A 27,479-nucleotide genomic window follows, 5' to 3' on the forward strand; every position below is an offset into this window, starting at 1 on the left:
TTTTTGATATTTAAAATATACTGTATGGATGGTTCCCTCTTTCAAGTTCAGTCACTTTAGCGAGAGGAGGACCAAACCTGATTTCAGGTTCAGATAGTCAACAGTTGACTTTCCCATTAACTGAGAGACACAACAACTTCTACTAGAAAGACAATTGTTTTTGAATGAGCTGACGCCATGGGAGTGGCTGAATCTGGAGATGGAAACCCAGTTAGACAAAGTAGATATTATTAGTAAGCCTGTTCAAAGAACATAGCATGACGTTGAACATAGGACCCTGGGAAAATGTGCCCCTGACATAAGACATTTTTGGAAAATGTCATTTGTGCCTTAACAGAATAGGATTGAACTTGGGCTACTGAATAGGACACTGGAAATGTAAAGACTAATTAAATGATTTCCCTCAGAAGTTGGAGACCAGAAACACAAAGTTCATTTGTAAGTGGCCTTAAACACGACTCTAAATGAATGATTGAACCTGCGTTCCAAATCACATACTTTTTCTTTTTACTACACTACAGTTTTAGGGTCACAGGAGAGCAAATAAATCAGATAAGGAAGTTTTTTTTTCATTATGTCGAGAAATGTCAAGAATATCAGACGAATACTCCAAAATGCTATTGGAGTTAGTGGGGCATTTATGTATTTTCAGCATACTTCAATTGACTTGCATGTATTGGGACATCATAAATATTTTTCTGGCATACTAAATAGTATGGAAGTATGGGGATTGGACATATCACATCAACATATCACCAACTTGTTTCTGCTGTCACCAAGTGGCAATAAACCATGTAGGCTATTTCCAGGTTTTTACAAAGCAACGCAGCAGCAACCTACTGGGCTGGCATATGCTATTGATTTAAATGATTGCTTTCTGATGTTTTAATGTTTGTACATAGACACATGTTTCCCTGATTTATTTAACAATGATTGTAACCTACAGCTGTGTACGATACACTCAGAATTGTTTAGCTTGGTTGTCCATTAAAGTTAGTGCGTGACATCACATCTGGGGTGGGAGGGGCCAGCATGCACCGGCTTCACTGGATGCATTACGGCAGTCAGCCACCGTAGACACACACACGTCACACATACACATTTTAAACGGCAACTAGAGACAAACAACACAGCAACACGCTGAAAGTACCACCTTAAGAGTGAGGCAGCACATTTAGGGGAGCCTGACGTTAACCTGAAATCAGCTGTTTTGGTGAGCGCAAGCCGCGAAGCAAAGGACATACCGGAAAGCACTCAAAGGAGGAGAGACATCCGGATAGCTGCGGTCGCTTGGAGAGACATCCCCCGGGCAAGCAACATCAGGACCACCGGGAGGGATGGAGGGGCAGAACTACGGTGGGTCCCAATCATACTCTCACATCTACGCAGTTTGGCATTGAGTGGCATTTAGTGCTTCGACTCGAGCCGTGCCCTTTTAACTGCAGCATGAGACGGTGTATGACAGACAGAAGAAGGTATATCTTATGTTTTACCTGCTGCACGTCTCACGGATTGGTGGGACTGTTCAAATGACAGCACAGCATGACTGACTGTAGGCTATAGGCTACTGTGCTGGATTATTTCGTGAAGCCAAGCCATACTCACCCAGGCTCTCACCCATTGTGTTTATAATTTAAATGCATGTAAGCACCCTGCCAGAGGTGTATAAACCAGCTTTGAACAAACAAACAGTTGGCCTCTGAGGTATCCACAGCAAAAAAAGGATAAATATGATCTGTATGTTGAATTATTAAGCAACATAGCTATGACAACATGATGCATGTAGCCTACACTGTGGAAATTAACCTTAACACTACAACTAAAACATCGAATAGTCCCATAGTCTTATGGAACGGAACACAATTAAAGTTGCATTGCATAGGCTATTGCTCTCGTCTATACCTGTAGGTTAATTAGCATCAACAACTGCATTCTTATAAAACTGTCCTAGAAATTGCTTTAAAAAAAATTACAGGAAGTGTAATGACATCATGATAGGTCCATGATGAGCAAACTATGATAGAGGGTCCATCTCAATTATTCAGCAGTGAAGTTCTTCTCTGAGCTAATGCATCTCAAAATAGAACCACCAGGGAGGGCCTCGTTGAAAAAGATTTCAACTGATGCTCTGCTGAAGGAAAGGAGGGAGGGGGGAGGGAGGGCTGTTACCCCACGCAGCTTTCTGTGAGTCACGGGAAAAACAAAGTTATAATCTAACCCAAAGTAGAGATGGATCTGAAGTATTTGGTTTATTTATCGATTTATTTCAGGGACATTGCACACTAATCAACATTCAAAATGTAAGTGAGCCAGAGTTAGCCTAAGAGGCTAGTTTTCATCTGTTGTCCCCTGCCAGATACTAAAAGGCAACCTAAAATTAAAGAAATAAAATTCAAGTATAGACAAAGATTAAAAAACAACATAGTTGAATCAGAAAATTCAGTAACACATTGTAAGAATGAATTGACAGACAATGGCAAACAAACAATTGGGTTTATGACACATTTGACAAGGTAGACTAGAGCATCTTGACTCGGGACTCCCGGCAGTATTGGACAGCACCAGGGGTGGACTGGGACAAAAATTCAGCCCTGGCATTTTTGGCCATGGCAGCCCACCATGATTATTTATACGATATGTGGAGGCAGGGGCGTTGCTCCAAATTCTGGGCCCCTATACAGGAAGTCCTGATGGGCCCTCTAAGAGGCAGTCTTACAATACAAACATGTAAAAGCTATGTTTGTCTATAGTCCAAAACGTATGAGTGACTGGTCACTCTCTGAGCCAGATAACAACACAATGTTTCTATTGATGAATGACCAAATCATTACGCGTACTTGAACACAACCCCTGGTCTAATGACTCTTAATAATCATGCACACACACAGTGTTTCTCACAGGAATTTGGGAGACTGTGTCGTGGACCCTGGACCTTCTAGGGGGGTCCGGGGGAATGCTCCCCCGGAAGATTTTTTTTCAAATGTTAAAGTAAAATTCATCAATCTGGTGCACTTTGAAGAGAAAACTAAGGATAAATCAACTGTTTCCTATGTAAGCTATTTAGTAGGCTATTATTTGCTGGAATAATGTATAGACACAGATGACCAAAAAGCAGAAAGAAGAAATGTACATGTTTAAAAAATCCAGTCAGCTTCGGGAATTTTTTTCCTTTGTTTGTATTTTTTAATGGCCCAATATAGGCCCCTGATCTTCGTAGCCCCGAACAATGTTATTTAAAAAATAACATAAATGTACTGACGAATGAAAGGCACATGAAATCTTTTTTTTCCCTAAATAACGTTTTTCTGGGCCTTCAAAGATCAGGGGCCTATATTGAGCCAGTAAAAAAAAAAATAAAAAAAAAAATATATAGGGGAAGGTGGGGTGATTTGTGCATTTTGGAAGTTGCAAAACCCCTTGTTTCTAGAAAACCGTGGAAGAAATTGGAAATGTGACCACATATTTAAGAAGAGCCATCCATTTGACTCATCCTGTAAAGAAGGGAGACACAAGGAATAAGATATAAGCACATTTAAGCTCAAAAAACTGTGTTTTGCCTTTCAAAGTAAAATTTCCATGATCAAGGTTTTTTGATTATTGTGTCTGAACAATTATAGACACGTTTGAAAACATTTGACACATGTTTTAGTGCTTTGGTATGCTACACTTTGAGTCTATATAGTTAGCACAATGTCAACCCTAAATTGCTGCATCATGCCTATTATCCAAAATTCTGGGGATGGGGTGATTTGTGCGCAAGGGCCTGGGTGAGTTATAAGTAAGTAAGTAAGTAAAATGTATTTATAAAAGCACATTTATGACAGTTTGCACTGTCCAAAGTGCTGTACATAGTGCATTCAGTAGGTACACAATGAAGGTAAAATAACAATAACCAAAATAAAAGACGTAAAGCCCATACATCCACATAAACACAGATAGTAGTGCAGAGGTAAGTAAGTAGTGCAGAGGTTAATGGGGAGGAAACACCAGGGTGTACATATGGGTTTTGAGCCTTGATTTAAAGGCAGTAATGTAGGGGGAATCACATTTGTCAGGTGGCAGTTGGTTCCACAAGCACGGAGCAACTAGTGCAAAGTACATTTCTGAGAGTTGTGCCAGTGGCATGGCTGTATACGCTGGTCACCAAAAGAAAGTGATTGTCTACAGTAGCTCAGAAGAGAGTGACATCTCAATTCCACTTAACGACACCACTGATGAGAGTTCAGATGGCCAGAAAGATGATGATGGTGACTTTGTCATTGTGACACAATGACGCACAAATCACCCCACTACGTGGGGTGATTTGTGCGACAAGACAACTTTTTTTCCGAAAGCTATATTTCTTAAACAGTTTATTCCAGATCCAAAGTTTTTATTGCCAGGGATGCACAACATCCTGAAATATATGTACATATTTGAGTTGGAGACTTAACTGTCAAGGCCTCACTTTAAAATCACTTTGAGTAAAAAGTTGCACAAATCACCCCACCTTCCCCTATATATTTTTTCGGGTGCAGCCCCCCTCTGCCTTGGGCCCCCCAAGCCTGTCCGCAGTCCGACGGCCCTGAACGTAACTGACCATCGTCAGATGCTCATAATTACGGAGTAGAAGTTGAATGCATGATAATACAATTTAATGCAGCCTCTGAATGGGCGGCCCTCTGCTGTGTGTGTGATTGGGCCAGGCCCAGCCTAGAACCAATCATAATGAGTAATGGCCTGGGACAAAGTTTTATTTAACTTTCAGGTGAAGTTGACAGCCTGCACGCACAATTATATGTCCATGGCACTCCCGAGAGGGAAGGGCCCTCGGCCCGGCCAAGTCACACAGCCGAGGGTCCATAAAAAAAAAAAAAAAAAAAAAAAAAAAGGATTTTTTTTTTTTTTTTTTTTTTTTTTTTTTTTAATAAATGGACCCGGCCCGGCCCAAAATGCCTGCCGGCCCACCGGGACGATGCCCGGTATGCCAGATGGCCAGTCCACCCCTGGACAGCACCATGCCCAATGGTTTGCTCTGCACACTTACAGTCCTGTTTTATTTTCAAGTTGTCTTCCTTTGCCAGTCAGTGCTTTCCTTTTTTTTTGGAATCCAGCTGAATAATGGGTTGATTATGTCATTAATCTTCAAAAGTGTGAGGCACAAGAGCAGGGGATGTGCCCAAGCTCTTTAGGCCTTTCCCTGACACCTACTTAGTCAAATCAGGGGCTGGTGGATATGAATGAGTATTAGGTCATATATTCTCCTCTTTTCCCCTGACTGCTTAGCATAATCAAAGACTGAGAAAGAATGAAACTGAGAGGGACGCAATCCAACCGTGGCTGTCAAGGCCTTGGCACTCGCAGGATTTATTATTTTGGTAGAGCTATGTGTTTGCCCCTTACCTTCATTATTAATGTAGACTAAACTTATGCAATAGAAGTATGGGTTCTATTTTGTGTGGAGACTTCCAGTGTGTTTTAGGATAATCTGGATAGCCTTGTGGTTAGTGGTGACGTATGGCATGTCAACTTCTTAAAATGTATGACCGGATTATAGCACACCTCTGTGTTTTTTAGCCCCCAAGTTCCAATCATGTTGCTAGGTGCTGGTGGTGGTGCCCTAAAAGCAGCTATCTTGGGGATTCATTGGGTGCTGCTCGGTTTCAAAACTCACTTTCCAAGACTTTGAGCTGCCAAATGTGTGTGGTTTTTTCTTCTGTTCATACGTTTTCTTATCATTATTGTTTCAGTGCAACTTAGTTTTCTGCATGAGGACATCTGTGCACGCAAAGGAAACAGTACAGCGGTTTATAGGCGTGAATGTGCTATCACGGCAGGTTTACGTGTGGTTGATGTGGTTATGGGCGTCATCTCTTCCTTTAGTTTCGACCTCTCCTCCCCACCAGCTGAGTGAGTGACAGGGATATATAGCTGCCTCTGGCTGCCTGCCTTTGTATGCTGTTTTTGTTCTACTGTGCACAATGCTACTCATATGAAGAGAGAGAGAGACAGGCCTAACTCCAGCACTGAGCTATACTCTCACGTTCAAAGAAAAGTCGCGAGAAAAACTGTCAAAGGCAAAATCCTCAGCAGAAATCCCCAGTGGATTTGTGAAGATGTGTGTTATTCCAATCCTTATATAAACTGACAAGTAAAACAAAAAAATGGGGAGGCTGAAATCTGACACATCCAAAGTCTATGCAAAAGGAAACATTTGCATAGACTTTGGTCTTGAAAAATAACTTAAAACAAACATAAAAAAAAAATTATCTTTGTTTTTCATCATCAAATCCACAGCAATCGCAAAGATATGTGGATACAAGAGGCCAAGATGGGAGGATATTTATGTGTTTTCTCAATGTTTCAGTGTATATTTAGCCTGTTAAGCTTTATTCTGTTAGTTTTCTCTGTTTACCAGCATAGGTGCCTGTTCCCTGCTCCCACCCCGAGCCAGGTGTTAGTCACTGGGGGTGATGCTAACATTAGTCTGCTATGTAGGAGTTCCTCCAACACAGTTCAGCGGGGCTCCATGTCCTTATAATCAACCAAGAGGGGAGGGGGGTGGACCTATTTCATCACAAAAAAGACTTATCTACCTTCTGGCTGTGTGAAAATACAGAAAGTTTACCCATTTCCATCAGTATCTTTCCCTGCGTTCCAAATCACATACTTTTTTCTTTTTACTACACTACATACTAAAGTACAGATGAGTTTACAGGCCACTGGAGAGAAAAAAAAATCAGATAAGGAAGATTTTTTATCATTATGTCGAGAAATGTCAAGAGTAAAGACGAATACTCTAAAATGCTATTGGAGTTAGTGGGGCATTTATGTATTTTCTGCATACTACAATTGACGTGCATGTATTGGGACATCCTCAATCTTTTTCTGGCATACTAAATAGTAGGGAAGTATGGGGATTGGAAAGCAGTCTTCTGAGGCAGCTGAAGTGTTTTCTGCGTGAATGTGTGTGACTGAGGCCCTCTGTGCCTGTTTGGTGAGCTGAGAATGAAGGCGTTGTTCCATGCCTTGTCCACCAGGTGGCATGTATGCATAACGGCCTAAAGCTGGGTGCTCCTTTGGGTTGCAGTTGGGGACAGGACTACTGTACATCCACACACAGGACTGTGCAGAGGAAAGTCCCATCTCGGCAGCACACTGTTCCTGATGAATGGAGATGTTTGCCTCGTTATACCCTCCATCTGGATAGAGGTGGTACAATCAGTTCTAAAACATTGGCTATATGAAAATGTTGTTTTATACAGGATTAATGCTCTAATCCAATAATGTGGATTTGCAGATAGGATGCTGTTTTTCCTTATGCCTTGTGTTTTTTTTCTTATGTAAGACTTTTGACTATTCGGAATTAGTTAAAGGTGCTGTAAGCGGAATGGTTCTTTTAGCTAACTTCCTGTCAGTTACTGCAGTTAGCAGTCCCCTCGCTCGTCCCTACGTCACCACATTAATGCACTGCGGTCTTCAAGCAGCGAGTTATCTAGCATCATCTCAGATCCGTAAGTGTGATAAAACATGATAAAAACCATCAAAACAGACATTGGGAAGGATTTTTACCTGCTCCGCCATTGTAGGCGCATACAAATTCACCCCTCTGTCGCTCTGCACATGCACCAGCAGTGAGACGGGTGCCGGTTTGTAGCGTTCTCTCTTCTGATTGGTTATCAGTAGTGGGATCCCCGAAAAGTTTATTAGCTGATTACATGCAGAGCGTGTGACTGAGAGATCGGCTTATGAAATGCGCACACTATAAGTGATCACTGTATTTAACACTTTTATTAACATAAATAAATTGCTTACTTCACCTTTAATCTGAGCATGTGCATGAATATTTATGTCCAAAAATAAATCCAAACCCAACCCTTCATTAAACACTGCTTGTTTGGCAGTTTTGGACAAAGCTGTGGAGCCACGTGAGCTCTGTGTGATCAAATGATCTTCCAAAGCAGACCAAACAGCAGACCTAATGTTTTAATGGTCATTGTGTATTGGCGCTTTGGGCACCTTTTGGGCCCTATATCCTTAGGTGTACACTGTGGGGTTTTCTTTATTTTTTTAGATTTTTTTTTGGCATTTTTATGCTTTATTGATAGTGTAGAGACAGAGTTGAAATGGGGCAGAAAGGGGAGTGACATGCAGAGATTGACTGCGGGCTGGAATCGAATCCGGGTCCGCTGCTGGCCGAGGCCCATGGGGGGGACGCCCTACCAACTAAGCTAAGGGCGCCCCCCACTGTGGGTTTACATTGGGGTTTTCAAGTTTGCATTCAGTGCCAAAAGAAAGTGTGTATTTATAAACCCTGCTTTTTCCCCATCATAAAACATGGCCTATGTTTTTTAAATCCTGCATTGTTTAGTGGCTGTTTACTACTTCTTAGAATTCTACATCTTCCTTTTATTTGCTTGTGCATTGCTGCATAGCTTGGCGCATTACCACCAACTGTAGATCAGTGGATAAGAGTGAAAACCATTGTCAGGAATCTAGTTATAGTTATGTGCGTGCGTGCGTGCGTGCGTGCGTGCGTGCGTGCGTGTGTTTGTGTGGCTCCAAGACCCCTGCAATGCAATTGTATTCTGCTCATCACCTCTAGGTGTTACAATAATAGAATCAACAAAAATGGCTCACAGTGTTTTGCCCGGGAGCAAATGATTTCTTCTACCCCCGGCGTTGCCAAGCAACAATGAAATCTGGATTTTTATTATGTACAGCACAGGGCTTTCCAAAAAGCCAAAACAATTATTTGTAGTGTAGAGATCATGGAACTCAAACACTTTGTCTCATAAAAACACACCGATGCCCAGCTGAACGTTTGCCGTGATGATCCCGGTAAAACTTTACCTTTTTGTTCTAACATAGTTCCTACATTTCTATCAGAGAAACTTGTTCGACACCAACTGAATAGAAAACATTAACACGTAAAAATTCAACCCTACTTTTCCATTTGCGTGTGTGCAGTGTGTTCGGTCTAAGAATATCTGCTTGATTTAGTATGGAAAGTAGCAAGACAGTGCAAGTGATAATAGAGAAGAGAGAGAGAGAGAGAAGGAGAGAGAGAGACATGCAGAGGAGGATGGAGGGAGGCTGAGACACCAGAAAGGGGAACAGGGAGAAAGCAGAAGTGATTTCCCCGGCTTAGCAAGTTGCACATTCTCATCGAGTGGGGGAAGAGAAAGTAGTTAGGTGCGTGAGCTTTCATCACGAGCGTGGAGGGATTACTTGAATCAGAAGAGAGTGATATCACGGAGCAGGACCCAGCAGCCTCTTTCTATGGACTGAACAGCTGGGTGACTACCAGCAGCCACAGCAGGGGGGGGGGGGGGGGGGGGAGCCTGGCCTTCCAACAACCTCCTATGTTCTTCCATTTCAATCAAGGAGGGGACTTACACAAACAAAGCCTACACAAAGCCTACACACACACATACAAACACACAGATTCGGACATATCAGACAGCTGAGCCATGGGAACGGTCGGCGAACTGTGCGTATCCAGCCTTCAAACGTTCTTGTGTCCAGCAGTGAAGCCGGACCAACAAGCTTCAGGTAAAGTTGAGGCACAGCTGTCTGCAGGCCTTATACAGTGTGTTGTGTTTTTATTGGTTGGATGTTGGCATGTGTTGTAGTAGTATTGGTATATTCTGTGACATAGAGAACCCTCTGGCTTTCACCATTAGTTTGGAGTGAGTTTTGGAGGCGTGTGAAGGAATAAACCTGTTGATTGTGTGTGACTTCTGGCACAAAATCATCAACATCAACAGACATGATAACAATTGGACGGAAATAGAAGGAGCTTCTCATGTCTAAGAAGGCTCTCTCTCTCCCTCTCTCTCTCTCTCTCTCTCTCTCTCTCTCTCTCTCTCCCCCCCTCTCTCTCTCTCTCGGTTTGTGTGTGCTCAAAGGTTTAAGTTGCGCCTAATGTGTGTGAGAGAGAGAGAGAGAGAGAGAGGGAGAGGGGGAGAGAGCGAGAGAGAGGGGCAGAGAGAGAGAGCGAGAGAGCGAAAAGCTAATGACATTACTTGCCAAGCAGAGGTAATCTCCAGCAGCGGTCTTGCAAACATCCACCGCCAAACTAATTTCAATTAAGTTGTCTGCGCTTATTAAGATATGTAGCAGATCCACATACTGTAGGACTTCCCAGACAACATCAGCCAGTTAGTCCAAGCCTTTTTCCTATTGTGTTTCTGCTGTGCACCAGAATGTCTCTTGCTGTCCAATAGCCTACTGTTCTGTCCTATGATAACAGGGATGGAGAGAACACCTTGATAAACACTTCTTCCAAATGTGCCTCGTTATCCTCTGTAGGATTTACAAGATCTAAAGTGTGATGTGTGTGTGTGTGTGTGTGTGTGTGTGTGTGTGTGTGTGTGTGTGTGTGCGTATGCGTATGTGTGTGTGTAGGGTTGGCATGTGTGGGAGAGTGTGTTAAAACCCTGTCGTCAGACTGTGTTGACATGACTAAGGCGGTCCTCGCTGGGTTTGCGGTGAATCAGCTGACTTGAGTTTGTTAGCAACGGGAAGCTGTGCTGTCTCAGTGATTTCAAAAGCCCTGAATCAGCAGCATGAACCTGCGTGGAAGGAGGGTGTGCCACTAGTGTTGGATATCCAAGGGGGGAAGTGATCCGGATTGTTCTGGTATCATGAACTGACCCTGCGTTCCAATCCCCATACTTCCCTACTATTAAGTATGCCAGAAAAAGATTTAGGATGTCCCAATATATGCACGTCAATTGTAGTATGCTGAAAATGCATTAATGCCCCACTTACTCCGATAGCATTTTGGAGTATTCGTCTTTATTCTTGACATTTCTCGACATAATGATAAAAAAAACTTCCTTATCTGATTTTTTCCCCCTCCTGTGGCCCTTAAACTCTTCTGTACTTTAGTATGTAGTGTAGTAAAAATAAATAGTATGTGATTTGGAACGGGAGAGTGTCACAGATTGAAAAAAAGGCTCTTTTTAGAACAAAGAAATGCTTTGATATTTGAATATATTACGCATCCAGTCCTATTTGTGGGCTGAAAGCAATATATCCCCAAAGGGTTTCATGTCAGCTGTCATCCACTTGCAAGTGTCAGTTTTTTTCAAATTCTTAATTTATTTAACCCTAACCTAAAAGTACATGTTCTGATGGCAGCTATTACTTTTGGAAACTGGAAGATATTGGGTGGTGTTCTAGTACGTGTTGGTGGTAATGTTTTTAATCGTGAATTGTGCGAGTCAGTAATTCACGCATGACTCATCTAGTGGCATCGTCCAGCAACTTCACATTGTATCAGCAGCACTGTGTTAAATCACTTCTAAAACGATGGCATTGAACTGCTGAAAGAAAATAAACAATGTACTCACTCGCTCCCCATTTGCATCTATATTAATTAACCACATGTACAGTGTTATGTCAGTGCCCTTTCCTTACTGTTAATGTTACTGTGAGTCTAACGTTCACAGTCACTCTAACATGTGACTCAACATGCCCAGTTAATCTTCACACTATACAGCACACAGGCTGGGACTGAAAGCAGGTTCACTTAGAGCAGACATGCAATTCAAATGATTAATATCAGCACAGTTTCTAAAGGGGCCGTACATCCATGCCATGGGGCAGGTGTGCCCGCATCTTTGCCTTGCCCTGCATTCCGAATCGCATACTTTCTACTATTTAGTATGTTAGAAAAAAGATTTAGGATGTCCCGATTCGTGTGGCCTGATTTAGGATGGTGAGAAAGACCCGGATGTCTACTACATCCGGCCAAGATTTTTAGTGTTGAAAACAGCATCCTATTTGGGCGATTCTGACCCATAATCCACTGCAAACCTGAAGTGACGTCACATCAACGGAGCCTCCATATGAAAACAAACGGGGATGCAACGGATATAAAAGCAAGAGGCAAGATCAAGGTGCAATGTTATGAAGAAATAAATAAGTAAAAGTATGTCCCAATAGTATGCCTACTGCATCCGAACTAGATTATTTTTATCATCAAATGTAGTATGTAGTATGAATACAAAAAAGAACGAGTATGCGATTCGGAAAGCAGGGTTGGTTTTTGTCTGACATGGAAATGAGTATGAGTTGTGTGGCGCTCCAGGGGCAGCTGAGGACAGATGTGATGTCTTTGGGAGCTTAAAAATTGGCCCGTCAGCAGGCAGAGAGAGTATTTGCCAAATCAGCTCGTTGTTGAGCGAAGGGTACAGTGCAATTGTGACAGTGGGTCATGATGCTAATGTGATTACAAAAGTGTTTCCCCACCATTAACCCTGATGTTCTGTTTGGGGTTCTAGGAGATCCTGGGCCTTTTTGACAGGCGGTCTAACTGGCCCCCAAACATGCACAACATCACAGCATTACATAGCTATTGTTCATTTATTTTGCACTGACTTTTTGGAAAACAAAGAATATGTATTTGTCCATGTCTTATTCCGCCATCACCTGCTCTGTGTGTGGGTGCAGAGGACAGAGGATTTCAAATTGTTTTACTTGAAAAAATGATGATACCTTGAAAACAATAATTGGACACCGATTGATAGTGATTATTGAACAAACAACGATGATATTCCATACTTGATATCTTCTTCTTCTCCTTTACTCAGATTTAACACCCAACCCTTTTTTATGGTTAAACCCCAAACCCCCAAGTCTGGATGCAAACCTCTAACGTTGTGCGATGATCAAGTAAGCTGCACACTGATCAAAAGGCCTGATTGATCAGTCGTATCCCGATGTTTATATCTTATCTGACTGTGACTGAGACAGAACAGACTGTATTCCACTGGCAATACACAGTTTGACATGTTTTGGACGTTGGTGGACAAACAGAGGCAGATGAAATCCACACAGCTCTGTAACCTTAATAGGTTGTTTTTCTCAGAGTTGTTGTTGTTTTTTTAATCTTGATAAAATGGCCTTAAACGAACCGGCACACTGGTGAACTGTGAAATAATGCTTATGGATGTGTTATTGGGCTGTCTGTGAGATGTATGGCTCATCAGTTTTGATTTTTTTTTTGGTTTACATTCCTTCAGCTTATTAGATAGACTCATGAATTGCAGTATTTTAGTTTAACCAAGGCAGCAACGGTGCCTTGGTGTGTGACCAATGTCAATGTGCAGAAGTGTGTGCAGTGCAGAATGCCGTGAGTCTAGCTCCGAGGAAGAGTGAGTTCTCGACAGCTGCATGTCCTAATTCATCAGGAGCCCTCTGCATATCACACCCTCATCCTAAAAGGGATTTGTAAAGTCATGGCTTCCAACTGCAGTCTTTCTGTGTGTCATCATTGTGTAAGGTTTGGTGGGTTTTTGCTGTACACACTGCTACAAAAGGAAAAGATTTAGAAGGTAAAAGGATCCGTGGAGAGCATGTTATGTGTTGAAATAAAAAAAAATTTGTTTGTGATTGGCCGCCCACAGAGTCTTTCTCCCACAGTCATATACGAAAAGTGACACAAGAGCTACATATTTGATTGTAATTCTTATATGACTCATGTTATCATAAACCACACCGGTTTGCACTGAAAAATGGCTGGGAAGCTCGATCTAAAGGTCTCTTTACCTACAGTCAAAACTGAAATTATTCATACCCCTGACAGATTTTGACTTAAAGTTACTTTTATGAAACCAGCAGGCCTTTTCTTGATTGGAAATGACACAGTCTTCTCCCAAAAGATAATAAGACGATGTACAACATGCATCATTGTGGGAAAAAAAAAAATTTCAGCTTTTATTAACATTTGAACAAAAAGTGGCATGTCAACAATTATTCATACCCTTCTCAATAGTCAATAGAAAAGCCTTTATTGGCTATTACAGCAATCAAACGCTTCCTATAATTGCTGGCCAGCTGCAGCTAATGCCAAGTAGCGTCTGCAATGTGTATTAAACCTTTCCTCATTATTCATGCCTGCTGTTTGCTGGTTTCAAACAGGTGTTTTGAAACGTACCTCGTTTTTTGCTCAACATGCCTCAGACTCAAAGTGTCCGACACCCAACCACTTAGTGTTAGGAAATATGAGAGGTCTGTGTGGGTAATTATGTTGTAATGTCTGCACTTTATGGATCCTGTATGTTTTAGTGATAAGTAATATTTATTTACCTCGGTTATAAAATATTTCCCTTCGTGCTCTTTTTATTTTTATTTTTTCATTGCAGGGTATACTGTAATGACTGCAGATGTCCAGCAGAGGTCACTCTTAGCATCTCTTCTCATAGCATTATGGTAGACGCTTATTTTTCTCACTTTGCTAGTAGGCCTACAGTTTAATATCTTATTCAGGCTCATTTTAAACCTCAGATTTATTTCACGAATGACCCACTTGTGCAATAATGGTTAAAGTAATGATGTGTGTTGAGTCGACCACGACATTGCCCTGGAGCTGACACAGCTGTAGCAAGTCACAAGTCTTATTCATTTCCTTTCATTTAGGGGCATTCCAATTTTGTTATGCATCAATAAACAGTTTACTTGTTATTATAATGTATTCTTGGCCTGTGGGAAATGACCCTGCTGATGATACATATTGACCTCCATGGAGAGGATATGGTAGGGGAGAACGGGCTTATATGTCACACGGGTTGGTTTTCACAATGTGTCAGGGTGTCTTTGATGATTCATTTCTTCTTTATTACAATAAGTTGGGAACTGAGAAGGATACACATGTCAAGCCAACACCTTAAGCTTCAATTTAATGTAGGAATGACTGTTGAAATATGTTTTGGTGATGCGCAATTCACACTAGAGTAAAAAGTGTGCCTACCAACCCCGTTCTCCCCTACACACACTCTCTTTTCGCTGTTTGAGGGACCTATAGAGACAGAGGAAGACAGAGGTAGATAGATGCCCGTTGGTTGAACTTTACTCGATAGGAGGCACCTTTCAAACAGGACCAGGATATTTTACTTCTAATCCACAGACTTTAACAGAGTACCCCGGGACTGAACAACAGCTGTTTCATAACATGAGCGATGCTTGTGCAAGGTTAACACGCTCCCAGGGGTTAGTGAGCTACTTACAGCTTATGCAGATTTAGCGGCTTAAAGAGAGAGTTCCCCCGTGCTGCTGGATGATTGTCCAAAGGCGCTCCATCTTTACTGTATAATAATAGCACAGATAACCTGCCAGTATTATCAAATCCAGTTTAATATCTGTGCAAATGGTACCTTTGTGAAGCGTATATTCTTAATGATATGTCAGAAAGGTGTTGAAGGCTTATGAAAAGCTTTGAAGGCCATGGTTTAAGGTTTTGGCATATTGTATTACTTCAATTGTCCTGCAAAGTAAAAAAACATACTCTAAAATCTCTTTGTCCTTTTGAGGAATTTCTCCAGCGGCATCCTTTAACATGAAAGAAGAAAACCCTTGTTACACTTCAGAACTGATCCATTAATACTCTATTAACGTCACGTCCACTCCAGGATCTGCATGTAGTTAGCCTCATAGCATAATTGCCTGAATCATATTTACTCTACTCTACTTTTACTCTATCTACTCTATTCTACATCTACTCTACTATACATCTACGTTACCCTACTCTATAACCCTTAAAATATGACTTAGGCAATTATGCTATTTGGCTAACGAAAAGTAGATGTAGAGTAGAGTAGATGTAGATGTAGAGTAGAGTAAAAGTAGAGTAAATGTGATTTAGACAATTATGCTATGAGGCTAACGATGCCTTTGTGTGGATCGGGAAGTTGCAGACAACACTGTGTTAACCCTCTGAGGTCTATTTACGTGCGCGCATATCTTTATTAATGTCTCCCTGAAGATATGGCTGAACATGAAAACATCATCTCAAACTAGAGGTCCTCCTGTTTCCAGGGAATGTTCTCGTGATACTGTCAGTCCCTTACAGGCTTAGAAAACACCGTGAGAAGCAAGACCCAGAAGCTCCCCAGCTACCACTTAGCTTGTAAATAGTGCATAGAGTATATACATAGTGTGAAAGTAGTTTGTTATTATTGTTTTTATATTTACTTAATGGTTTGTTTGAAAAATGTTTTGTGATGCTTCCTCTTTTATTAGTATACATCCCATGAATCATCATATGTGGTTCAAAGTCTTCATTCAGTCTAAGGGTGTATTCACACTGGGAAAGTCCGCTAGTGCACTTGCTTTGGTCCAGACCAAATAGAGTTTTGATTTTTTTTGTTTGGTGTGGTCCACTTTCATATTGCCCCTTTTGCAAGTGAACCAGCATTACGAAGCAAAACCACACGTGATCTGAGGTCATTCATTCATTGGACAGACATTCTGGGGTGGAGAGAAACAGGAAGCACGAAGTTTAAACTGCGAAATATATATCATTGATATAATATGGGGCTAAAAATAATAAAAGGGCCTACATCTAACCTATAAATAAAGAGGAAAAACATCAAATTATTGTTGTTTCATATGGTCATAATGTGTAGCCTTATGTCAATGCCACGTTATGTGGCTTGTAGCCTACGATGTGAAACATCATTTTTACTGTATTTTTGGTGCTGGATGCGCGTCACGCGAGAAGAATAGGCTCAAGCTGACACTCAGCTGATTAAACTGTGTATCAGCTGGGTCGGCGCAGTTCAGCTCCAAACTGACACGGGGATAGTATTGACGGTCCCGTACATGGGAAGCAAAATAAAAACACACTTCTTGCGCAGCGTGAACCTGTTGGCACTGTGCGAGAGACGCTCCCCTCTCCTTCATCTGATCGCTGAACACATTCAGCATTTATATTGTTCTGGGCTCCCGGTCAAACCACAACTAATCTTCCTAATAATGGTGACAACAACACTTTCCCATAATGTGAAGCTGACGGCTATTTATTAAAAAAGAAAAGAAAGAAAAGGCACAGTGCCTCCTGCATTTGGGTCGGATCGAGTCCGAACAAATTCACACCACAAACGAACTGCAGCAGAGTGCGTTTGGAAACGCATCGAGACTACCTCTTCAGCTGGGTCTCGGAGCGTTTGTTTGGTCCGCACCCGAGTGCGATTGCTGTATTCACACCTGCCTGAAAGATGCGCACCGAAGGCAGAAGTGCATCTGAGTTCGTTTCAACCGAACTAAACACGGCATGTGTGAATACACCCTAATTTCCTAATGTTTTTGGAAAGTAGAGACAACAAAAAAGTGTCTGGACCAAATTTTATATTAGTCATGTTTTTTTTGCACTCCCCTACTGTGTTTTGGAAAATTTCCACTGCGGTTTTGAGGCTAAGGCTTAGGAGAAGCAATTTCAAGAGCCAAAACAACTCAACAGAATGACTAAATGTTCTTCTTTCACACAAATCGCAATTCATTTCTCAGCATTTAAGCCAATTATTTATATATACAATGGTCTAGGACACAAGTAGACCTCAGAAAACAAAGGCCTAATGTGTTCTGAAGATTTCCATATAAAACACTTTGGTATAATTGATCTTCTTGCACATTTGAAATAGGTATTTATAGAAGTAAAATCGGAGAAAATACCCGTAGACCTCATATCAACTGAGGATCTCTTCGTATTAAAGGTCAAAGAGCTCTCTTGCTCTGGGTGTTATAGCGCAGATTTACAGAGGTGCTCTGGAGGAAAGGGGGGACTGAATACGGGACAATGAATTGGAACTTTGTGTGAACAGCGTACACTTAACACAGACTGCATTGTCAGATGTTGAGTTTTGTGCAGCACAACAGGGGCTTTCATCGGGGCACAGCTTGAAGACCAGCCACTCAAAATGAAGTGGCCATGCAGACCATAGCGCCTTTCAAGAGTGGTGTTGTTTAATGACTTCTTGATTCCTTTTCTCTCTGAGCCAATGTGTCTTCACAAAAGTGATGAATCTCAGTGTTTGGATCAGATAGAAGTGAAGAGGTAAAAAGAAAATGAAAAAAAGATAAGAGAGGAGAGGAGGGGTTTTCTCCTGACTTCTTTCATTGGCTGTGGGCGCAGAATTCCTCCTGGCCGTCCCTCGCTCCTCAACAGGCAGGGACCGGTTCAGCCCCCTATCTCCAGCAGGTGCTGAGCAAACAGCTTGGCTTGCTCTGACGCCTGAAGTATGCTGCCAAGAAATGTCTCTGCTAAATTGAAGGGACTCCCATCAGATGCACCACAGGCAGTTTACCATGGAAATACACTCAGTGTGTGTGCGGGCGTGTGTGTGCTCAACACTAAACATGTTGCTCAGTAACACCAGGATTTGGTAGAACCAGTTTCACCATGAATGACACAAATGTAGTCTATGTGGCTGTTGCATTGTGGAAGTGATCTCACACTTTTAGCAGTAGCCTATAGGCCTAATAACAGTGTAATGACAAGCAATTATTTAGCTGATCATTCCATACAAGTGTAGCCAGAACAAATAGCAAATGGCACAACATAAATACCACTTCATGATATTTAGATTAAGTTTGATGAGACCTTAAATAATTTCTGTATGGATAGCCTAATAGGCCTACGATTTATTCAACAGGTGTTTGCAAGTGTTTTATTATCCTTCACCCCTGCCACAGACGAACAGATGTTGTTGTTTTTTCGTTTCTAAAGAACTTGATTTTACATTACAAATACCATTCCGTGGTAAAAATGTTACTGCATGCACGTCTCGCGGCGGATGTGGTGAAACTAAACGCAGCAAACTAGGCCTACGCAAGATCAGCAGCAGTGAACGGCTGAATCTGTGTGTGTCTATCTGCACAGGTCTCCCTGCCCCCACTCAACCCTGTCCCGACAACAGTTGAGTGTGCGTGTGCGTGTGTGTGTGTGTGTGTGTGAGAGAGAGAGAGAGAGAGAGAGAGAGAGAGAGAGAGAGAGAGAGAGAGAGAGAGAGAGAGAGAGAGAGAGAGCAGTGCCCAAGGCAACAGGGTGGAACGCAGACCGAGGTAGACTCGTCATCTGGCCCTTTTGCTGCACCTTTAGCCTGAGCAATGTCAAGCTAGCAGCAATTTGAGACTGTTACCGGATACAGAACAGCCATTCCTTAAAATAATTTTCAATCATATAGGTTGTTATAGCCTAGATAATGAACTATAAGCTACTTGTAAAAAACACAATGTTCATTTTGAAAAACTGGTTAGGCTATCTTCAATTTACTTAAGAGGCAAGTGTTTCTGATAGGCCTACATATAGGCTATGCAATGAAAGATGAATAAAGGTTAGTTTAAGAATTGTATTTTGATGGATATTAATTCAAATAGGCCTACATAGCACAACGCAATATTGTTTTCATAGTAGCCTACTCCAGTAAGCCAATGCACCTCCCTCATCAGCGAGTCCAATATTCAATTCAACCCTAACATTTCCTATAATCTACAAGGGATTTATTTAAAAGTGCATGGACCTGTTTTCAAGCATACATTCCTTTTTTTCCTTTTGTCTTTTACTAACTCCAATGCAGAAAATTAATCGAAAAAGAAACTCATATTATGTTTTTAAAGAGAGTAGGCTACTTCCATTTCCCACTCAAGCCACGAGAGAGGTCAAACCATCTCTTTCCAACGCTTTTTTTTTTCTCAGGAGGGTTTTTTTGTGAAAGTCGTGGCCGGAAGCGTGTTTCTATTATTCTGCTGGTATTTGACAGAGACTCGCGCGCAGGAAACATTGGTTGGTTAAAGTCCTCCGTCTCTCCTAACCACTCCCTTGAGCTGTCGACAGAGAGAGCCACCCTTCACTCACCGAAGAAACCTTTACGGAGGGTGCTTCGTTAACTCGACTTGAGTAAAACAAATACATATATTCAATATTTGTTATCTGTACCGGTATCTGGTCGAAGTTAAGCCACTCGGAAACTAGGAAACTTCTGGAACCCGAAGCTACAAAGCGCAGACAAGCATGGTGTTAAAGTCGGAAGACGGCGTAGGTGAGTGGAAGAGTCAAGGATATACTTTGTCCTTCGTCTGAATGTGGTTTAAATGTGTTCACGTCGCTGTGTTTGGTTTAAAAAACATGTAAACGAAATGTGTATGCCTCTTCAGTCTGGGGCTCTGAGGCGAACTCATGGGTAAACTTGTTCAAAAGAAGGCTATGTGTAGTAGGCTGTACTGAATGCTTGAGCGTGTGGCCATGTTCAGTGTTTACGCTGCCATTTGTAGCCTACAATCACTATTGAATACTGAGCTAACTTTGAGCATTTTAGAGGGGTTATACTTCTTCCCTAAAAATCACATAGGCTAGGAAAACATTTATACAATCAGAATATAACTGTTTTTTTCTATAGCCTAGTGCCAAAAGGAGGATTAAAAACAAAACAAATCACAATTGAGTTAAAGAAAAAACAACCTAGCCTTACAGGTTAGCTATACCATTTCATCATTAACTACCTAGCCACCCTCTTTTTTGTTCAATTGGTAATAACAATGTCCCACAGTTTAATAATAGGCTATAAACATGTTTTCCTATTTCAACTCTAGTGCTGTGGGTTGTTATTTTCTGAACCAAGTGTAGACCTAAATAGTATTACTTTAGCAACACATTATTGCGGTGCACCATTTAGCAGGTTTCCCATGGGAGAGAAAACATCTTCAGTGAATTGCTGAGCTAGCAGCAGCAACAGGTGTGAGAGCAGACAGTCACTCAGTCAGTGTCATGATGGTAGCCTATTAGCAACACACTATGTCACGTTTTTTAGTTGTCTGTATTCTTCCTGGCTTTTTGAATAGGTTAAAATCACTACATTATCTCCACAGAAGCCCATTCTGACAGCTATAATATTGTTTTAAAGGCTATAAAAGGATGGTTGAAATTCAGTATTCTATTTTATTTGTTATCCCCACAAAGTGAATTAATATAGGAATAAATGAGTGAGCCGACTTTCAAGTCCTTCAGCACGCATGCCTTTGTTGCTGCACATGATGCTTTTATCCCTTTGGCTTTAGTTATTAGCCTGGCAGCATTAATGAACACCCCTGGACTTACGTCACTGTTAATCATGTTAAAGAACAGTGAACTTCTGGCTGACTGATCCTGTTATATGCTGCTGCTGCTTTTGTTCTACTGATGGAGAGAGGGGGAACTTGTATATACGCTTGGCCTCGAAGGCCCTAGCAGAGCCTGGTTGGCACACTGCTGAATTGTTTTTTTACATAGAAAGGGAGGGGGGGGGGAGCAGTTGATTTTTCTTTGAGGTCCATTTGTCTCTGCCACTTAAGGGGTGGGTGGTCTGGGAAGTTAAAGTACTTGTCACTAATGGTTCTGTAATGATGTGGTGCTGAGAGCTCTAATGGAGCCTCCAGAACAATGTGCCCTGCCTGGAACAAATGCCCAGTGGTTTGATAATCAGCCCATAATCATATTTGAGCCTTCTTTCTGCATCGGTCCGTAGCCCTCTTTTCCCACTCAGTCCAGTGTTCATACTGTAGTCACCACTGTAATCCAATTGGCCTAATGTGTATACTTACTAAATAGTGTTAGTGGGGGTATTGTTGTAAGGCTCATGTTTGGTAGCCTCAGCAACACTCAAGTAGGCTGCATTGCTGACAGTTCTGAGGGCGGTATCACCAGTCAATGAATAACAATGGTGTACAGTATAATACCACTGTCCGGCTAGATAGAACTGCCGTATAATGATAATCATCTTTCAACTAAATAAATGACCTATTTGACTACAACACAGCACACATACTAATTGCCAATCATAGTTTCCCAGACCCAGGGAAATCTTAAATCTTTAAAAAAATTATTTCATGAATATAAAAAGAGAAAAGCCAACCCAGGCTTTGCATTATCAGAACATGTAAAGTTGATTATAACAATATTTTTTTTCTCAGATATGGCGCCAGATGATTGTTATTAATTGCATCAAAACAAAATACAATTTCTGGATCACATTCATGCAGCTATATTTATTAAGTGTGATTCGTTGATTATTGATGGAACCGTATGGAATATTGTGTAATCGTTAAGAGGAATTTATCGAGAGGAAGAATTCATAATACTAGCTGCTTTAAGGCTCTCTCTGATATGTTTATGACTTTGATATCTGAAGTGAAGCTGGCGTGTGTGTTTGTGTTTCACGCTCTCTGTCATTGTAAGTGTGTGAGGGCTTGCTGTAGACAGGAGCGTGGAAGGAGTTTGCTTAGATGCTCTCTGCCTATTGGCTTCATTTAGTAAATAACACTTATGGGTCTGAGTCAAGCACACACACCCAGTCCTTCTATAATTTAAGATTGAAAAAAAATTCACTTCTGCCTCCTTCTCTCTGTCTCCCACATATTACCATAGCTGTTCATTTTTCTCTCTGCGCTCCCTTCAGGTTCAACAGGTATAGACATGCCTGAGATCATACTCCTCATGCAGGTACAAAACTCAGTGATCAGTCCCGTTGATAGTGCCTGGATATTCAAAATGGTCTCCTATTGTAGGGGAACTACAAGCATTTTTAAAACAGTATTATTATTTATTAAGATATTTTTTTTGCATTTTTATGCTTTATTGATAGTGTAGAGACAGAGTTGAAACGGGGCAGAGAGGGGAGTGACATGCAGAGATAACGGCCGCGGGCTGGAATCGAACCCGGGTCCGCTGCTGACCGAGGCCCATGGGGGGGACACCCTGCCAACTGAGCTAAGGGCGCCCCCTTAAACAAGTCTTCTGATTGACTTTTCAAACACAGTTGTAGGTGAGGCTTTGATTACGGCCTGGTGTCTGCTTGCGTAGTTTTCTCAGAATCTATTCATGTGTATTATTTGTTTTGGGCTGAAGGAAATTGACGTCAGACCAAAAGTTTCAGTGCATTACATTTTACGCTCCCTGCTTACATCATATTCTTGTGGATTTTCAGAAAACAAAGGATGACATTTGGAACAATCTGACAATTTAGCAACTTTGTCAAACAGGTAAACAGTGCATGAGGAGTTTTATAGTCCCCTCCAAAAGTATTGGAACAGTGAGGCCAATTCCTTTATTTTTGCTGTTAACTGGAAACATTTGGGTTTGACACCAACATATGAATATGAGACAATAGGTCAACATTTCAGCTTTCATTTCCAGGTATTTACATATGGATCTGATACACAACTGAGAACATTGCATTTTTTTTTAAAGATGATTTTTTGGCATTTTCAAGCTTTATTTTGACAGCACAGAGCTGAAATGGGGAGACAGAGAGAGAGGGGGGATGACCTGCAGCAAAGGTCCACGGGTCGGATTCGAACCCGCGACCACTGCAACAAAGGCCGGAGCCAACACGGCACGCGCTCCATTCACTACGCCACCGGAGCGCCCAATGTTGCATTTTTTTTTAAAGGAACACCACATTTTTAGGTGAGCAAAAGTATTGGAACAGATAGACTTAAAATAAATTTAAGCGAATAAGACTTAACATGTTGTTGCAAATCCTTCGCTTGCAATAACTGCATCAAGCCTGTGACCCATTGACATCACAAAACTTTTGCATTCTTCTTTTGTGATGCTTTTCCAGGCTTTCACCGCAGCCTCATTCAGTTGCAAACAGCATCTGAATGAGTCTGACTGTTCCAATACTTTTGCAGGGCACTGTATATAGTTGCTTTGCTGGAGTCACATTTGAACATGACATGCCATGGCATTGATACAAGGGTTGAAAGAAGAATGGCTATTTCACTGCCTTTCCCACAGGATGGGTGGGTTTAGCCACAGCTCTCACTCCTCCCCCTACTAACGGTTCACAAACAGGAAGCGGAGAGTTTGACAATATGCTTGACAGAAATGTGACATCCCACAGTTTGTGCGTGGGCTGACATTCCTACACTGCTTTGCTACAGAGACAGAGACACAAGTGAGTGAGGGAGAAAAAAAAAGACTGGTGGCTCCTTCAGCTTTCCCATCATGTGCTTACGGGACTTGTGTGTGTGTGTGTGTGTGTGTGTGTGTTTTACTGGCGAGAGAGGATGTTGATAATAGGACAGCCCCGATAAGAATCAAGGCCAACAGCATCTGAGGACAAAGGCATGCATTGTGGGTAGAAATAGTACTTCCGCTTTTGAGGGAAACATAGAGAAGCCTCCACGCTGGCCTATTTAAACAATTAATGTTGATTAAAGCAGATAAAAGCGTGTGCGTGTGTGTGTGTGTGTGTGCGTGCGTGTCTGCATGCAGCTGCAGGATGTTTATGCTGTAGAGACGTCTGTATGTTTTCTTTACACTGAAGCTGTGTGTACGGTGATGGGTCCAGTTCCCAGCCCGGTTCCATCCTGTAGTAGGGTGTAATGGGGTAGTAGGAAGGGTAGAGGGTGGTATCATAGAGGGTCTTAGCATTCCTTCACAGCAGCATTAACACAGCTAACAGGCTGGGGCGTTAATATTCTCTCAGGCAAGCAACATCGCTACATCGGTTTGAGCAAGTTGACTTTGTGACATTCGAATCTATTGTTTGGCATACGTACGCCTGACATGACACACATAAATACAAGGCCTACAACAGCTTCCAGGATTTCAGTGATTATGTTGTTTGTGTGGGACAGACAAATCTCCAAAATATGAGACCGTTCAAATTGGCAGAACAGAAAAGCCTGCAGGGTCACAAGATGATTAGATAGGAAAGAATAGACAAGAAGATGAACAAATACCAATATATAAGTTAATTTCTTTTTAAATATGTTTTAGATTTTCCATTGGATTTTTGCAATTTTCTCCTAAAATGCGGATTACTTTTAGTTTAAAACTATATTGTTCTGGGAGAGACAATGTGTTTGTACTACAGCACACAGTACAATAAGTAAACACACACATCGCTAAAACGACATCTTTTTAAAAAGAGTAATAACCATACTGATAGTGATAGCATGACCAAGGCAGTTATTCCTGTTGGATTATAGTCTTTGGAGACATTGTTTGTCAAGATGAAGGCGGCTCTGGCTCCTCGTATGAATGTATTCCTGAAAGAATATTCAATGTGTGCAAAAACGCAGATTTGTATTATTATACGGTAGTAGCTTACCGTATCGGTTGCCGTTCCATTTTGAGACCTTCTGTAGACCAAGTGTACCACACCAACACGTAAATCTAAATCTCACAATATTGAAGGAATACTTCACCCATACAGAACCGACGTTCTATCTTTATAAAATCGCTATTATAATATAATGAATTAAGTTTCTCGTCCCTCAGTCTTCCCTTGGCCCAGCTGTCCTGTTAATCCTAACCCTACATTTTACCATGTGTGATGTCTCACATGGGGAAATGTAGGGTTAGACAGTGATACCATAAAACACTATTTCTGCCTTTTCTCAGGCTAGGATGAACCAATTTTTTTTAAATGCACATTACTACATTTGGGGGCGGGACTCGATAAGCCTTAGGCTTCTTCCGTCACCCTTCGGACAACACAAATTAAGATGTATGATGTGAAAGAGATAATTGTGTATTGTGTGGAATTGTCCGAAAGAATAATAAATAAATAAATAAATACATAGGATCTCAGAGTTCAATACACCTTCATATTTCCACCGGTGAAGTAGGTCTTTATTCTTTACTTTTCGGCTCTATATCAGAGCTGGTTGTACTCCCACTAACACATGGAGCTCTTATTGATATGACTGAGAGGCTGTGTCAGCGCGGGCCTGCAGGGTGCAGCCGGCACAGCAGAGGGCTCCAGGTTGACTCATTAAGACACACAGGCATGAGGCAACAGCTCACATCTGCTCTGTGATGCAGACCTACACCCCAGGCTCTCGCTGTAGAAACACAACGCTCGGGAGGGACACCACCAAACAGGAATGCTAGGAATGTTATGCAATCTTTTGGCAGGCATCATTTATTAAAAGAAAAGACATGACTTTCTTGGGCACAGACTGTGTTGTTGGAACTATAGAGTGTGGAGGTGATAGTGTGACTGGTTGCATGACTGAACAGGAGAAAGGAGACCTGGCCCTAGGTGCTGACTCATAAAGACAGCTCATGCTAGATGACTCAGGGCGCACTCACACTAGTGCCGTTTGCCTGTTCCGTGCTCAGCACGATTCAGCACGATTCCCCCCCCTCCCCACTCCCCCCGCAGGCCCGTGCTCACACTGCTCGTGGCCTGGGCACACTTGCACCTTGCCTACGTCACCGTGCGCGTTTAGGATTTGGAGCTTAGTCTACTTGTAGGCTATACGACTGTTTGTGAATATTTTCATCCGGACAAATTTGCATCAGATATTCCACTTCCACATTAGAGCAACGAGAATCCTTAAGCTATTGTTTTTTTAAAAATGTAGCCTTGACGTAATAGGTCGCGATGGACAGTCTCATATTTGTGCAGCACGCTGTTTATTATTAATATAACGGCCCGTCATCAGACCATATGTATCCGGATGGTTTTGTACACATCGATCGCTCCATCAAATCCAAGTCAGAACTTTTTGTATGGGCAGAGATCGTTTTTTTAAGTGTCTTTATAAAGTTTCTTGTTAAACCTTAGTGTAGGCTACTGTTTCCTTATCACCGGGCCGCGGTGTGTTGTTTTGGGTGCGTCTCCACCGCCATGCGTAAATGCAGTTATGACAGCTAGCTACGGGAGGAAAAAGAAAAAAAATCATCTGACGAACGTGAGTAAACACGAAAACCTTTTTGCTGTGCTTTCTGAGCCGACCTAATTAGCTCTCTCCCTCTTTTATTAGCCCACACCTAGGCTTACACACACGTTAATTCTCACACATTATAGCTACAAGTCCAAGTGGTGGGCAATTCTGGTGCCGACTAGTAAGGCAGCGGACGTTAACGGACAATGCATCCTTAATAAATTCACGTCAGGAACGCCGCCTGTGCGCTTGCTTGTGCGCGTGTCATCTCATTAGCATCTGTACTTTGGCCACGGCACACCTCTCCCAGGTGTGCCGTGGCCAAGGGGCTGTTCCGTGCTGGAATACGGATGGCGTGGTCACACTAGCCAAACGTTCTAGACTTTAGTATGCTAATGAGCTTTGGCACGGGGCCGCGGCCCTAGTGTGAGTGGCCCCTCAATGTCTCTTTCGGAAATTACCGGATGTGTCCAAAAAGTAAGCATCAACTTCAGTGCTATTTATCTTAAGCCTTTTTCTGACATGTCTGTCCTCGAGTCCATCAAATGATGATGAAGTGTTAACTACTTGTGACTTGTGACTTTTGAATTAAAGGCCTACTTCAAAGGGAGAAGTCAGCCATTCTGGAGGTTTTGGCTAAGCTACTGATCGGATAAGTATTTGGCTTCAACACCTTTTTAAAATATTGACGGGCTTTTTGTCAGACTTACTAAAGTACTGCTTATAACCCAAGCTACTTTTGTTTTTATGGCGACACATCTTAGCCATATCCATAGCATTGTTGCTAGCCACAGACGTTGCTACACTTTGTTTACATACTCGTTTACAGAGACTAGGCTGTATGAACACCACATTATTAATAGTGCATGGACCTACACAGTGCAGACAGGTAGCGGATCATGAGGAGATGTTCACTGATTTTAACAAAAAAATGATTTTGACAACATAATTGCTGACTCCTCTTTAAATATTTGACATGACTCATCCTCTCCATATGGTTTGTGAATGTTATTCAGTGTTGGTAAAGGTGTGTAGTAATGCATCCTATGCCAGCT

General features: G+C 41.9%; 1 protein-coding gene across 3 annotated transcripts in view; it reads left to right on the forward strand.

Annotated features, from left to right (window-relative positions):
- Positions 1–1,255: 1,255 nt before the first annotated feature.
- The window catches only part of cyth1a (cytohesin 1a), a 57,510-nt gene continuing 31,286 nt past the window's right edge, over positions 1,256–27,479 (forward strand). Inside the window, exon 1 of one of the 3 annotated variants that reach the window (XM_080044724.1) lies at positions 1,256–1,356. In XM_080044724.1, coding sequence (XP_079900850.1) covers positions 1,338–1,356 — 19 coding nt within the window. In that variant the 5' untranslated portion in view covers positions 1,256–1,337. Of the gene's footprint in view, positions 1,357–9,391; positions 9,535–19,584; positions 19,806–27,479 lie in introns of those variants that run through there. The other 2 variants (XM_080044722.1, XM_080044723.1) reach the window with 2 other exon arrangements.

This window comes from Ammodytes marinus, assembly GCF_949987685.1.
Source record: "Ammodytes marinus genome assembly, chromosome: 16".
In the NCBI taxonomy this organism is placed as follows: domain Eukaryota; kingdom Metazoa; phylum Chordata; class Actinopteri; order Uranoscopiformes; family Ammodytidae; genus Ammodytes; species Ammodytes marinus.